General features: G+C 33.5%; 1 protein-coding gene across 3 annotated transcripts in view; it reads left to right on the top strand.

Annotated features, from left to right (window-relative positions):
* ABCA5 (ATP binding cassette subfamily A member 5) overlaps positions 1-11,826 on the top strand; it is a 70,671-nt gene extending 58,845 nt beyond the window's left edge. For all 3 annotated transcript variants that reach the window (XM_044247545.1, XM_044247546.1, XM_044247548.1), the window contains 10 exons: positions 14-131; positions 228-319; positions 4,885-5,060; positions 5,440-5,515; positions 5,635-5,729; positions 6,766-6,885; positions 8,156-8,305; positions 8,715-8,794; positions 10,111-10,166; positions 10,850-11,826. In XM_044247545.1, the coding sequence (XP_044103480.1) occupies positions 14-131; positions 228-319; positions 4,885-5,060; positions 5,440-5,515; positions 5,635-5,729; positions 6,766-6,885; positions 8,156-8,305; positions 8,715-8,794; positions 10,111-10,166; positions 10,850-10,957 (1,071 nt within the window). In that variant the 3' untranslated portion in view covers positions 10,958-11,826. The remainder of the gene's footprint in view (positions 1-13; positions 132-227; positions 320-4,884; positions 5,061-5,439; positions 5,516-5,634; positions 5,730-6,765; positions 6,886-8,155; positions 8,306-8,714; positions 8,795-10,110; positions 10,167-10,849) is intronic.
* Positions 11,827-16,147: the final 4,321 nt, after the last annotated feature.

A 16,147-nucleotide genomic window follows, 5' to 3' on the forward strand; every position in this document is an offset into this window, starting at 1 on the left:
TTTCCCTTATTAGAAGCCAGCCATTATGGTCAACAATTTGCATAAAGAATATGATGACAAGAAAGATTTTCTTCTTACAAGAAAAGTAAAGAAAGTGGCAACTAAATATGTCTCTTTCTGTGTGAAAAAAGGCTGGTATTTGTTTTTTCTTAAATAATTTTTCCAGAAGAGTAATTTCCATTTTTAATTTGATTTACATATGATGATTTTTCTTTCAACTTTTTTAGGAGAGATCTTGGGACTACTGGGTCCAAATGGTGCAGGCAAAAGCACAATTATCAATATTCTGGTTGGTGATATTGAACCAACTTCAGGCCAGGTATGATATATAAGGGTATGGAAGATGCTGACTATGATTTACATTTTTAGTTAAAATAAATTTCTTAACAGCAGATTAGGATTTTATGTTCATAGTATTCATTTTTTAGTATAGCTTAATCAAATTATCTTTTTGGTTATCTTTGAAAATAATGTACACAATAAAATTTACACACATGCAGATGCACACATACAATGTTTTTGCTTTTATAATTATTACATGCATGGGTGATTTGTCTACCTACTTAATGGAAGACAATCTCTTTTTTTTTTTAAATTTTGTTAGTTAACATACAGTGCATATTAGTTTCTGGAGTAGAATTCAGTGATTCATCATATACATATAACACCTGGAGCTCATCACAAATGCTGTCTTTAATATCCATCCCCTGTCTAGCCCATCCCCCACCGGCTTCCCTCCATTAACCCTCAGTTTGTTCTCTATCATTAAGCTTGTTTCCCTGTCTCCTTTTTTTCTTTTTCCTCTTCCCATATGTTCATCTGTTTTCCTGAATTCCACATATGAGTGAGATCATCCAGTATTTGTCTTTCTCTGATTTATTTCACTTAACATAATATGCTCTAGCTCCATCCACATCATTGCAAATGGCAAGATTTCATTCTTTTTGATGGCTGAGTAATACTCCAGTGTGTGTGTGTGTATCATTTATCCATTCATCAGTCAATGGACATTTGGGCTCTCTCCATTGTTTGGCTATTGTTGATGATGCTGCTATAAACATCAGGGTGTATGCACACCTTCGAATCTGTATTTTTGTATCCTTTGGGTAAATACTTAGTAGTACAATTGCTGGATTATAGGGTAGTTCTGTTTTTCACTCTGAGGAACCTCCAGACTATTCCCCAGAGTGACTGCAATGGTTTGCATTTCCACCAACAGTGCAAGAGGGTTCCCCTTTCTCAGCATCCATGGGAACACCTGTTGTTTCTCATTGTGAATTTCAGCCATTCTTACAGGTGTGAGGTGGCATCTCATTGTGGTTTTGATTTGTGTTTCCCTGATGGTGAGTGATAAGTTCAGCATCTTCCATAGTTTTCAGAGTACAGACCATTTACATCTTTAGCTATGTTTATTCCTAGGTATTTTAACTGTTATTGGTCTGATGGCAAATGGGATCGATTTTTTTATTTATTTTTCTGCTGCTTCATTATGGGTGTATAGAAATGCAACAGATTTTTGCACATTGATTTTATATCCTGCAACTTTGCTAAATTCATGTATGAGTTCTTGCAATGTTTTGGTTGAATCTTTCAGGTTTTCTACATAAAGTATCATGTCATTTACAAAAAGTGAAAGTTTGAATTCTTCCTTGCCAATTTGGCTACCTTTGATTTCTTTTTGTTGTCTCATTGCTAAGGTAAGTCTTATGTTAAATAGTAACAGTGAGACTGGGCATCCTAGTCTTGTTCCCCATCAAGGGTGAGCTGTGAGTCTTTTGTATATGGCCTTTATGCAAAGGCCATATTGAGGTATGTTCCATATATTCCTACCTTTTGAGGGTTTTTATTAAGAAAAGATCTGTATTTTTGTCAAATGCTTTTTCTTCATCTATTGACAGGATCATATGGCTCTTATCCTTTTATTAATGTGGTGTATCACATTGATTGGTTTGCGAATGTTCAACCACCCCAGCAACCTAGGAATAAACCCAACTTGATCATGGTGAATAGTTCTTTTAATGTACTGTTGAATTTGATTCACTGATACTTTATTGAGAATTTTTGCATCCATGTTCATCAAGGATATTGGCCTGGAATTCTCCTTTTTAGTGGGGTCTTTGGTTTTGGAATCAAGGCAATGCTGATTTCATAGAATGAGTTTGAAAGTTTTCCTTCCATTTCTATATTTTGGAATAGTATGAGGAGACTACGAATTAACTCTTTTTAAAATATTTGGGAATTCATCCAACCCTGGACTTTTGTTTGTTGAGAGATTTTTGGTTACTGATTCAGTTTCTTTGCTAGTTTTGGGTCTGTTCAAAATTTCTCTTTCTTACTGTTTCAGTTTTGGCTTTGTTAGTTTGTAGGTATCTAGGAATTTGTCCATTTCTTCCAGGTTGCTGAGTTTGTTGGTATATAATTTTTCATAGCATTGTCTGGTAATTATTTGTATTTCTATGGTTTTGGTTGTGATCTCTCTTCTTTCACTCATGATTTATCTATTTGGGGCCCTTTCTCTTTTCTTTTTGATAAGTCTGGCTAGAGGTTTATCAATTTTACTAATTCTTTTGAAGAACCAGCTCTTAGTATTGTTAATCTGTTCTACTGTTTTTGTTTGTTTGTTTCTATATTGTGTATTTATGCTCCAATCTTTATTATTTATATTCTGCTGGCTTTAGGCTTTATTTGCTATTCCTTTTCTAGCTCCCTTAGCTATGAGGTTAGCTTGTGTATTTGAGACTTTTCTTGCTTCTTTTTTTTTTTTTTTTTTAAAGATTTATTTATTTATTTATTTGACAGAGAGAAACCACAAGTAGAGAGGCAGGCAGAGAGAGAGAGAGGGAAGCAGGCTCCCTGCTGAGCAGAGAGCCCGATGCGGGACTCGATCCCAGAACTCTGAGATCATGACCTGAGCCGAAGGCAGCGGCTTAACCCACTGAGCCACCCAGGCGCCCGAGACTTTTCTTGCTTCTTGAGGTGGACTTGTATTGCAATATATTTCCCTCTTTGTTGTATCCCAAAGGTTTTGGACTCTCCTGTTTTCATTTTCATTTTCTTCTGTGTATTTTTTTTTTCTTTTAATTTCCTGGTTAACTTAGGATGTTCTTTAACCTCCATATATTTGTGGTTTTACCAAATTTTTTCTTGTTGTTGACTTCAAGTTTCATAGCACTGTGGTCTAAAAATACACATAATGTGATCTCAGTCTTTTTGTACTTGTTGAGGGTTGATTTGTGACCCAGTATGTGATCTGTTCTGGAGAATGTTCCATGTATACTCGAAAAGAATGCATATTTTTCTGCTTTAGGATGAAATGTTCAAAATATATCTGTTAAGTCCATCTGGTCCAGTGTATCACTGAAAGCTATTGTTTCCTTACTGATTTTCTGCTTACATGATCTGTCCATTGCTGTAAGTAGGGTTTTAAAGTCCCCTTATTATATTATATTATTATCATTAAGTTTTTAATGTTTATTATTAATTGAATTGTATATTTGGGTGCTCCCAAGTGGGAGGCATAAATATTTACAATTGTTGGATCTTCTTGATGGATAGACCCCTTAGTTAAGATATAATGCCCTTCTTCATCACTTTTTACAGTCTTTGTTTTAAAATCTAGTTTGTCTGACGGAAGTATGACTACTTCAGCTTTGGGTCTAAAATGAATCTCTTATAGGCAGCATATAGATGGGTCTTGTTTTTTAATCCATTCTGGTACCCTGTGTCTTACAATTGGAGCATTTAGTCTATTTACATTCAGAGTGATTACTGAAAGATAGGAATTTAGTGCCATTGTGTTACCTATAAAAATGGTATTTCTGGTGATGTTCTCTGGTTCTTTCTAGCCTTGCTGCTTTTGGCCTTTATTTTTCCTTTGCTTGAAGAGTTCACCTTAAAATTTCTTGCAGGGCTGCTTTAGTGGTCACGAACTAATAAAAATAGTTTTTGTTTGTCTGGGAAACTCCTTTTTTTTTCTTTTTAAGGTTTATTTCTTTATTTCAGAGAGAGACAGAGACAATGATAGAGTGAGTCAGGGAGATGTAGAGGGAGAGAACCACCAAGCAGTCTCCCCACCACATATGGAGCCCCATTTAGAGGGGGAGCTTGATAACATAACCCATGAGATTATGACCTAAGCCAAAAACAAGTCAGACACTCAACTGACTGAGTCACCCAGGTGCCCCTGTCTTGGAGACTCTTTATCTGTCCTTCTATTCTGAATGACAACCTGGAAAAAGAATTCTTGGCTGCATATTTTTCCCATTCAGCATGTTGAATATTTCCTTCCACTCCTTTCTGGCCTGCCAGGTTTCTGTGGACAGACCTGTTGCCAGCCTGATCTGTGGAAGACAGTCTTATTAACTTAAGGAGATATAGGAACTAATATTGACCCTGCCATTAATTATCCTTTGATTGTAAGCATATCACCACTTTGTGGAAACTTCACAGAACTGCGCTGATCCTGTCTTCTGCTCCTCTCCCCCTTTCTTACTTTACACCAACCATTTTCCATTTTCCTGGAAAATGCCAGGCATACTCTTCTGGGTTTTTGCCTTAACTAATCCTTATATTTAGTGTTCCTTACCCTGTAGAAATCTAAATGATTTAATTTGTTTTACCTCCATGGCACAAATAACACCTTCCAGTGAGGTCCCTTGATCATCCTAGTTTATCTTTCCAGTCAACCTACATTCCTTATCGCCCTTTTGGGCCATGTCACTGAACTCTGACTTAGCTATGTATGTCCTTTCTTCATCAAAAGGAATAAAATTTTGACTTAATATTACCCTGGTTCTAGAGAAGAGTTTGAATTAATTCACTTACCACGTCTTCACAGTGTAAATTAAGCCAAAAGTTATTTAAAATTGGTTTGTTTTTCTGTAGGTATTTCTTGGAGATTATTCTTCAGAGCCAACTGATGGTGATGATTCCGTTAAGTATATGGGATATTGTCCTCAGATAAACCCACTGTGGCCGGATATTACATTGCAGGAACATTTTGAAATTTATGGAGCTGTGAAAGGAATGAGCTCAAGTGACATGAAAGAAGTCATAACTCGGTAAAATTAAAACTTTTTGTTACCCAGAGAAAGGTTTACATTTCACATTTATAAGTTTAATTTTTAAAAACAATTTTTGTGGATCATACTGTTCATAGAAAATGGTCATTACTTTTTCATAAATTCTTTACATAATTATGATAGTTATAAAAATAAAAAAATAATTTTTCTATTTTTAATTACAGAATAAATATACCTATAAATGTTAAACTTAAAGTAAACCTTTTTGTCAAGATGGTGATTTGTTTAAGATTATGTAGATTGAAGGTCTAATTAAGCTTACTATAGTAAGCTCCAACTGAGTGTTCTGGAAAGAAGACTGTCAATGATTACAAACAGTGAGTGATCATATAGTCATTTTGTATTACCTATTTTGCAGGATAACGAATGCACTTGATTTAAAAGAACACCTTCAGAAAACTATAAAGAAACTACCTGCAGGAATCAAGCGAAAGGTACTTTTTTTTTAAACAACAGATCTGTGTATGGCTTATTTATAGTTTAGAGCCTAATACTGTCTTGATAAAATTTCTTATGCAAATATTGGTCCCCTCCCCATTTTCTTTCTATCTAGTTGTGTTTTGCCCTGAGTATGCTGGGGAATCCTCACATTACCCTGTTAGATGAACCATCTACAGGTATGGATCCTAAAGCGAAACAGCACATGTGGTGAGTATGACGTGAAAGATGCTTGAGACACATTATACTAGATCATACTTTAAAATAAAAGAATAGTTTGTTTTATTATAACTAATGGTTTTATATTAGTTATATATGCATATTGATTTAAAATCTTACACAAATGACAAAATAGTGATAAAAAATTAAATATTTTGATTTCTAGAGAACACCATAAACTTTTATTTATTTGTTTTTAAGATTTTATTTATTTGAGAGAGAGAGCATGAGCAGTGGGGAGAAGCAGAGGGAAGGGGAGAAATGGGCTCCCCAGTGAGCAGGGAGCCCAACATAGGGTCGATTCCAGGATCTGAAGATCATGACCTGAGCCAAAGGCAGATGCTTAACTGAGCCACCCAGGAACCCCTGCCATAAACTTTTAAACTTTACTGAAAAACTTTACTGATAAACTTTACTGATAAAGCCTGAGCTTTATACTTTCATAAAATATTAATAATATTTATTCAAGAATAAAAATAAATATATGGTTAATTATTACGATAAAGAGTACTGCTGTCTGAATAGCTTTTAAAAGATTTTTTCCAAGTCATTTAACTTAAGTTCTAATTCTTATAATAATATTGGCTTGAGTTTATGTTGGAATGCCTAGGAATTCATGGTGCTAGTTGGTTGACCAACTCTTTGAACCTACATTTCCATGTCTGTAAAGTGTGAGGTGTAGGACAGAAACATATTACATTTTCCCTATGATTTTATGGCTATTTTAGTTACAACATGAAAAAGCATCAAATTTTATCATTTATTTTTAATGCATAAAACATTTGAAATCATGGAATTTCTGTTTATTTTGAGACTGACGTGCTACCTACTGCGCTAACGAGGCACCTGGAATTTCTGTTTATTTGACAAACTTTCCAAAATAAAGGAAAAGAAATTAGAAGAATCATAGTTGGGCAGATTGTAATAACTATAGCAATAGATACTAATAAATTTTAGTTAACCAAATAGTTGGATTTTCATGAACATTGAGATGCTTTACTCTGTTTATTTTACTTATCTTTTATAGGCGAGCAATTCGAACTGCATTTAAAAATAAAAAGCGGGCTGCTATTCTGACCACTCATTATATGGAGGAAGCAGAGGCTGTCTGTGACCGGGTGGCCATCATGGTATCTGGGCAGTTAAGGTAAATGTCTGAAATGCATGCTGTTTGGTGGTGGCGGGGGTTGGGGGTGCTGAGTAATCATTTCAAAAACTTATAGTAATAAATTTAAATGCCAAAAAAAGTATCCTTACTTGAATGTTTGGCTATTAGCTTTCTGTAGAATTACTTGGAAATATAGTTTATTTCTAAGAAATTTTGCTAGCTGCTTTGCATTTGTATATTAGTTTAATGGTTCAATAACTTGGAATGTTGTTTTTCATGCATGATATTTATTATTTTTTTAAAGATATTTTAAAGATTTTATTTATTTATTTGACAGACAGATCACAAGTAGGCAGAGAGGCAGGCAGAGAGCGAGGAGGAAGCAAGCAAGCTCCCTGCTGAGCAGAGGACCCTGGGATCATGACCTGAGCAGAAGGCAGAGGCTTTAACCCACTGAGCCACCCAGGAGCCCGATATTTGTTATTTTAAAAAATTGCTAGGCATTTTATTGGGTTATAATCCAAAATATAAAATAAATATATTTGTAATTCAAGTTCATACTCTTGTAAATAAATGGTTGAATAAATAAAATAAATGTGGGAGGAGAGCAGATTTTCCTTATGGGAAAGATTCTAAACAGTATATGTAGATACTGCTCCCTCTGGGAGGGGAAGGTAATCCTCCACCTCCTAAGTGTAGTCTGAATTTAGCCAGTCTCTTCTAATGTATGGAAAGAGGGCAATAGTAAGTTCACAGAAGAGCAGTTTCATGTGGACATCATGTACCCCTGATAGAAAAGGTACTTCAGCTCTGTGGCATTTCCTCCAAAACTTCTAACCCCGGTCTAAAGAGAAAAATGTCAGACTATTCTACATTGAGAGACATTCTACCTAAACACTTGACCAATTCCTAAAACTGTCAAAGGCAAAAAAAGGAGGAAAGAGTGAGAAACTGTCACAGACCTGTGGGGACTAAGTGGAGTGTGTATCCTAGATAGATCCTGGAACAGAAAAAGGACTATAGTGAAAAACTGGTGAAATCCAAATAAAGTCCAATATAAAGTTAATAGTTATATATCAGTGTTGGTTTCTTAATTTTGACAAATGTACCATGGTTATATGAGATCATAATGATAGGGAAACTGAAACTGGGTGAGGGGTATATAGAGACGCTCTGTATTATATTTGCAACTTCTCTATACATTTAAAAATATCCCATCATACATGTAATTTAACTCATCCTTTGAGAAATCATTCTTTGAAACTGTCCAGTCATTTTATATCTGAGCTTGCTTTTAAAATCACTACAGATGTATTGGGACTGTCCAGCATCTGAAGAGTAAATTTGGAAAAGGCTACTTTTTGGAAATAAAGTTAAAGGACTGGATAGAAAACCTAGAAGTAGACCGCCTTCAAAGAGAAATACAGTACATTTTCCCAAATGCAAGCCGTCAAGAGAGGTAAAGATTTTAAAAATGTAGTTTTTTTTGTTGTTGTTCTTTGTTTTTTGTTTTTTTGTAGAGCAATAGTTGTAAAGGTGGTTATTGCTTTAAGGATTAGGAAAAAAAAAGTTCTGCTTATATCACCAGTATTGGACTAATATAGTCTGATAACTGGGGTTTTATATCCAACTTAGTATTAGATCTTGCAATATTCAATAGTATTTAAATTTTAAAAAGTTCTCATACCAGTAGTAATGAGAGAATTTCACATGGAAATATTTTAAGATTTAAAACAATTTTTTTTCTAAGTATGTATCAAAATAAGTTGTTGGAGTTTAATTTTGAACCTTAAATAAAATTTGAACTTTAGTTTTAGAACATACTAGCAGTCATTTTTAAATTTTTCTAATATTTTATCTGTTTCCAGTTTTTCTTCTATTTTGGCTTATAAGATTCCTAAGGAAGATGTTCCATCCCTTTCACAATCTTTTTCTAAGCTGGAAGAAGGTAAGATTTGAAAAAGATTGTAAGGTAGCTTTCAATTTATGAAAGAATTTTATTTAAAAATTTAGAGATTAGGACTGTTTATTGTGGAAGCTATTGTAAATAAAAAGATAACCTTTTATTAATTTAATGTAAGATATAGGTTAAACACTAATATCATAGAGGTTTGGTAGGTCAGGTATACTGTAGTGTAAAACTTTTACTATTTTAGTTGACATCACCGTGGTTTTTCACATTGCATCTGCGAGAAAGTTCAGTTTACTTAGCACACAGTGGTTCATTCCAGAAGTGAGAGCATTGAGTTTCCAGAGCCCTCACTTTGATTCAGGCCCTAGAAATAGCAGTGGAAGCAAAACCAGTGGCAGCAGAAGAGAGGAGAGGAAAATCCATAGTGTAGGGATATGGACATTCCTGAAAGCTTAAAAAAAATTATCGAAATGTGATGTGTTTTTAAAAATAAATGATTGGTAGGATAAAGATACCCTGCCAGCAAGTGGTAAGAGGTAAACTCCTGGATGGAACAGGTATTCTCACACAGGTTGTTTTATGGAATTTGTAAACTATGCAACAACCTAATAAAGCTTGGGGAGAATATCACTCCAGGAATGAATAGAAAGCCAGAAAATTTTATGTTAGATTAGATTGCAACAGGATCTGAAATAAATACAAAAAAGTATACGGCCATAGGAACTGTATCCAGAATCTAGTTCAAGAAGTTCAGAACAGGCTATAATGGAAATTGGGGAATGAGAGATAGGGAACAGGGAGCCAAAGAAGTCATGAGAAAAGCCACAGTAAGGAAGACAGGGAGGGTAAAGGGGTGAGGTGAGGCAAGTAATGTTGCTGGTAGGGTGCCTCAGGGACCAAGATAGCGGAAAGTAACATTTTTTGGCAGTTTCAAATTTAAGTGAATTGATTACAGAATTTTTTTTAAAACAGGTTTTTAACCACTTAGTAGTTATTTTTTTTATTCTTTAGAAATGAAGAATTTTTATTCTTTAGAAATTGGAAGGGGAGGTGAACCATGAGAGACTATGGGCTCTGAAAACAATCTGAGGGGTTTGAAGTGGCGGGGGGGTGGGAGGTTGGGGTACCAGGTGGTGAGTATTATAGAGGGCATGGCTTGCATGGAGCACTGGGTGTGGTGAAAAAATAATGAATAATGTTTTTCTGAAAATAAATAAATTGAAAAAAAAAGTGAAACAGAGTAAGAAACAAACAAAATTTATTTCTTAGAAATATTTTTTATTTATTTTTATTCTGCCATTTTTTTCTTTAGAAATATTAATAATTAAAATATTGTTTTCATATTGTAATAGCTAAACATACTTTTGCCATTGAAGAATACAGCTTTTCTCAAGCAACATTGGAACAGGTACTCTAAAGTTAAATTTTTAAAAATTCTTTTATATAAGTAAGTGTTATCTAATTGTTTAGATTTATTTATTGGTTTTTAAAGATTTATTTATTTGAGAGAGAGAATGTGTATAAGGGGAGGTGTATAGGGAGAGGGAAAGCAGACTCTCCAGTAAGCATGAAGCCACATGGGACTTGACCATGACCTGAGCTGAAACCAAGAGTTGGAAGCTTAACCGACTGAGCCACCCAGGTTCCCCTAATCATTTGGATTTATATTGGAGAGGGATGATGTTTATGAACCAGAGACAAATTGTTACACAATATGCCTAAACTTTGTATAATCTTAAACAACTTTAGGCTCTCCATCTACTTATTTTGGAAGGCTCAATATTATTCTTTAGTAAATAAAATGGGTGTTGTTATTTCATATATCTGAAGTTACATTGCTGAAATATTTATAAATAATCTTTTTATGACTGCTACTTGTATGTTTATCAAGAAACAATCTGTTAATCCTCATAGCATTCAACTTTGTGATTAAGGAGGTTATTCTGTTTAAGTAATATTAATGCCAACGTATCTCTTGATAGTTGAATGGTTAATGTATTTAGATAGAGTCTTACACTGTTTCTGATTTAAACATTCTTTGAGATAATTGCCATACTGGAATACTGTATTAATTTATTTACTTTCATTTAGGTTTTTGTAGAACTCACTAAAGAACAAGAGGAAGAAGATAACAGCTGTGGAACCTTAAACAGCACGCTTTGGTGGGAAAGAACGCAGGAAGACAGAGTAGTGTTCTGAAGCAGTTCAGTCTGCTTATTGAATTTATTTTAACTCTGGTTTAAAAGGTGTATTATTTGGATGGTGACTGAAGAACCATGAAAGCACTTGGGATTTTCCTAATTTCCTTGACTGAAATGCTGTGGTTTTGTGTTTTGCTTTTCTTTAAATAAAACTTGTGTATAAATAATTGAAACTGCATGTTTGTACATGAAGTATATTGAACTTCAGTCTGTATGTGAGGTCGAATACTTACTTTTTTACTTCTCAAAAACAGTGCTTTTAAATTTATGATTTAAAGAAATAGTGATAGAATAATTTTATCTTTAATGGTTATCTTTATTTTTAAATTTGTACTATCTTAACGTAAGTATGTGATATCCCAGTCTAAATAAAAAGAACTAAAACGTAAATAATATATAGAAAAGAAATATAAAGCAAAACTTCCTTGCTTCTCCTTTTTAATTTCCAAAGAAACTGAGTGGAAGTTGGCATCCCAGAAAGCAATAAAGACCAGATAATCTCTGTGCAGGTAGAGATTTGCAGGCAGTGACATCCGCTAGGCGGCAGTCATTCATCATAATAAATGAAATGAGACCTTATTCTATCAGGTGATGTTAGACATAGATGATTCAGGTCTTTGAAAAAACATTTCTTTTGCTTACACTAAAATTCACAGGCTTTTAAATTATAATACAATTAAAGGAAGACTTTGGGTAGAGTCTTATTATGTAATAGCCTGATTGCGGTTAGAATGACATCATCTACACAATTGGAAGAATCGGCCGTACCTTTTCCTGTACCCCTCATGGAATATATAAATTTTTTTTATCGTCTTTCTCCCAAAGGCACATTATATTTTGTTATAGAATAAAATAATTTGGTAATCATTTTTGTTGGTAAACTTTATTATTTAAATCTCTCCTCTATAAAATTGAAAGTTTATCTGTGTAGATTTACTTAGTAACTCACCTCAGATTCACTTTGGAACATGGTGGGAGATAAATAAACGTTTGGGGGTTAAGTTAAGGATTAGAAGTAAACTATACATAATTCACTTTAATGAGAAACAGAATTTTACTGTCAAAATTGAAGTAAGGTTATGGTTAATGTAATCTTGGAAGTACTTCCTTGTAGGACCCATGTGTGGACATGTAATACAAATAGTACCAGCTGACATTCTGTTTCAACCAGGTGAATGAAAGTTATTAACTTGCAAAGACAAATATTTTGGGAGTGTAATTATTGCATTGTAAGAGTCAAAACAAACAAACAAAAAACCCAACAGCAACAACAGAAGAATTTGGTATTGAGTTAACTTTAAATAGCCATATCCTTTACTGAAATACTGTTAACTCTTCAACTTAGGTAAACTTTTTTTTTTTCTCCAATTTATTTATTTTCAGAAAAACAGTATTCATTATTTTTTCACCACACCAACTTAGGTAAACTTAATGAACGTTTAACACTACTGTGTAATAAAACATCTGTGGTTTTAGGCTCTAGCGGCTGATATAAAATAGCATTCCTTTCTGAGTCCACAGCCCATGACTGATATGTCTCCCATTGTTTTGGCAACTGCTATACATATTCCTAAAGATACCTACTTTTCCAGCTACCTCTGATAGATTGTCAGTCAGAGACAATCTGATCTAATCTGTCACTCATCTAAATGAGCTGTTTTATGGTCTGCTTTGATTTTACAACCCACAGCTAATAAGTTATTTCTCCGTGTAAGATTTACTTGGCACAGTTTTTATGTTCTGTCAACAACTAACAGCCACTTGCCTCATAATATCAAGTTTTTGGATTTTTCACCTGAGAATCTCACTTATACATCTTTAGTAAAAGTTGTAACTTTTACTGAACTTTAGTACTGCATAATGAGTACAACTTGATGCATTTGAAAGAAAATCTTTACCTTTGTAGATAATTAAATAGCACATTGCATTTTCTAAAGCAAGTCACAGCTAAATGGTGCCGTAAATTTAAGGAGATACCTTTCAGTATCTAGTATTCATATAAATACCCAGGAGCTTCTTTTTTAGGGTATGTTTTCATAGCCATATATTGCCTGGAGCACTTAAACTTTTTAAGAAACAAAGCAATCTCTAGTTATGCTAGGACAGTCACTGAAAAGGTAGTTTCTTAGGACCTGACCACATTGAGGAAAATGTGTTAATTTAAATAGAGCGTGACTAATCGAGAACATTACCTGCTTCCGCACATTGATTCACTGTACATCTATGAAAGTGTGACCAATGTAAAGGGAAGTGAAAGTTGAGGTTATGCTGAGTAGTTGTAATCATGTTCTTATCCATTATGTTTCTTAGTTACTCGATTATTGTGCTCTTGTAAGCAATTTAAAAAAAAAAAAGACACTTGAATTTTTTTTTTTAGTTTTTACATAGAGTGACTATATTTTGATCATGAGTTAAATTATATGTATGAATAGTCCCTTTTTCACAGTAGCAAAATCTTTCCTTTTCCAAAGTTTAAGTTATTAGAGTTCTTATTTAAATTCCAGAAGCATAATTTACCTAATACTTAGGAAAGCAAGGGTAAATTGAAGTGAAGAAAAGGAAACAGAGTCAAATAGGAAGTTTATCTTTATTTACAGTGGACGGTTCATGTTTTTGGACACATTTTATTTCAAAATGTCTTAAATTACTGATCTTAAATTTTCTATACTGATAATAAATATAAACACATACATTAGGCAAAAGTTGGAAAAAGTAGCACCACCTCATTTATACTTTCTGTGTATGATCAAATTTTTCTAAAAGTAAAGCTTGGATTACTACTGAGTGACTGGTTACTGACTGATAAGGCGAACCTCTTTCTGTAGCTGTTAGGAACCAAGCAGATGGTAGCAATGAAAATGCTCTGTGAGGGTACTTTACACTTCACTTTGTGGGCTCTTAATTTTTTTTTTTTCAAGTTCGTTTTCAATAGAGAACAAAAAAAGGCTGTAGGTTTTCTTTAAAAACATTTTTCTTTTAAATTGACAGAAACTACCTTAAATCAATATTTTGATTTTAATCATTAAAATATTTTTAGAGTAATTTAATTCGACAGACTGTTTTAGTGACAATCTTTTAAGTAGTGGGTTCTTTGGGTAGAAAGAGGACTATCCATTTTGGCCCCGTAAGATCTTACAATCTAGTAGGAGAAAGATCAATACTTATGTAACTATAATGGTATAAATGCTTTGCTGGTGGCGCTAACACTTTTACTGGAGCACAATTAATTCTACTTAGGGTAGATGTGTCCTTGTTTTCATCGTTGTTCTATTGGTCATACATTTCATTCTGATTGTACTATGAGTTTGATGAAATACCATTCTGTATTTTCGTATAACATGTAAATAGGCATTATTTTCTTGAAAAATAGGAATGCTTATCCTTAATGTATTTTTAATATTGCTAACATCCATTTTTCATTTTCTCTCCTGAAAGAACATATTACATACAATGAAAGAATTATTTCTCAGGTGAATAGTTTTTATATCAGCTATTCTTCTAAGGTAAAAGTTTACTTATTTTTTAATCATAATGTGTTATACATAAGTAATTCTCAATGCTACTCTTTAAGAAAAATATTATTAGTAGTGTTTAAGAACTAAACATTTACGATAGTCTTTCATTTTATATACTAAACTGGATTTGTTTGTTATTTAGTGTTGATAAATGAATAATGAGTGACTCATTAAAAATGAAGAAAAAAACCTGGCACTAAAATTGTTAGTATTTTTTTTTTAAGTATCTGTTGGGAATTTCCAAGTACAGAGGGAATATTGATAGTACTTGTGTTTTAATTCATATTTATAATTTAAGCTTAAACAGGGTATTCTTTTTTTTTTTTTTAAGATTTTATTTATTTGTGAGCCAGAAAACCAGCAGGGGGAGCAGCAGGCAGAGGGAGAGGGAGAAGCAGGCTCCCTGCCGAGCAAGGCGCCTGATGGTAGGACTCGATCCCAGAACCCTGGGATCATGACCTGATCCGAAGGCAGACGCCCAACTGTGCCACCCAGATGCTCCAAACAGGGTATTCTTGTAGCTCTTTTCATCTCAATTCTATTTTGTGAAAATATAAAACAATCCCTTCTATGTACATTTTATTACATTTAAGAGATTAAATTATTCCCAAATGTTTAACACTACTTATATATTTATCAGTTTCCTTAGAATTTTTGAATAACTTTGATTGTCCCAAACACTTGGACAAGATTTTTAAATGTAATGGACAAATTCTTCCCACGGACCTAAGACATGTTTGCAAATCTAATCACCTTTTTAAATTAAGCAAATAAACTTAATTTCAAACATGCATGAAACTACATGATTTAAAGGTTTGTTCCACACATGCATAAATGCAGTATTCAAAAAAAGTGTCAAATATAATAATTTGAAGTAAATTTTTTTTTCACCATCTCTACACATATATCTGCCCAGGGTTACACATTTACTTATAAAAGGGCTATCTCAGGTCACCAAAGTTTACCTCTTGATAACTGGAAATTGAGACCTGGATGGTGGTTAGTTTGCTCAATTAATGATTGAAATGAATCAGGGACTATCTATGAAGTAAACTAAATGCTAATATGAGCATAAAACCTGGATTATGAGTTAACTGGCAGCTGTCCAAGGGGCCCTTCTTTTATGTTTAAGCTTTGACTTTGAGCTCTCAGCTGTGCCTTAACTAAGTTTCAGGTTTTTGCAACCCAATGTTTTTCTCTAAGACAAGATAGCACTTAAGTTTTGTGTTAGTTTTCATTGAAATCTTTGATAATATGGTTTTCAAGTTCAACATTGTAACTATAGTATACCTTTCTCAATTGAAGACTAGCTAAATGAATCCCTTACTTGGGTTGCAATTTTGTTTTCCTTTCTGTTTTGTAGTTCTTATATGTGCATTAACTAGAATTCTATGGCATTTTACTAACAGAATGACATCATTGCTTTGGACCAGTTTATCTAATTGTTATCTATTAATATAAAGTCTGTCACATGGTTGTAGGAGAAGATCCTTAGAAAGCTGATTTTCTTGTTTATGTTTTGGCTGGTAGTTTTTTTCACCACATTATTCTTATTGTGTAATTATTACGTAGTTGATATATGTTTTTTGTTCACTCATCCAACAAGGGTTAAGTCATAAAACAACTTGGCCAAAGTTATGTGGGGTTTGCTGAGGGAAGAAAGGGGCTGTCCT

The sequence above is a fragment of the Neovison vison genome, chromosome 5 (assembly GCF_020171115.1).
Source record: "Neovison vison isolate M4711 chromosome 5, ASM_NN_V1, whole genome shotgun sequence".
In the NCBI taxonomy this organism is placed as follows: domain Eukaryota; kingdom Metazoa; phylum Chordata; class Mammalia; order Carnivora; family Mustelidae; genus Neogale; species Neogale vison.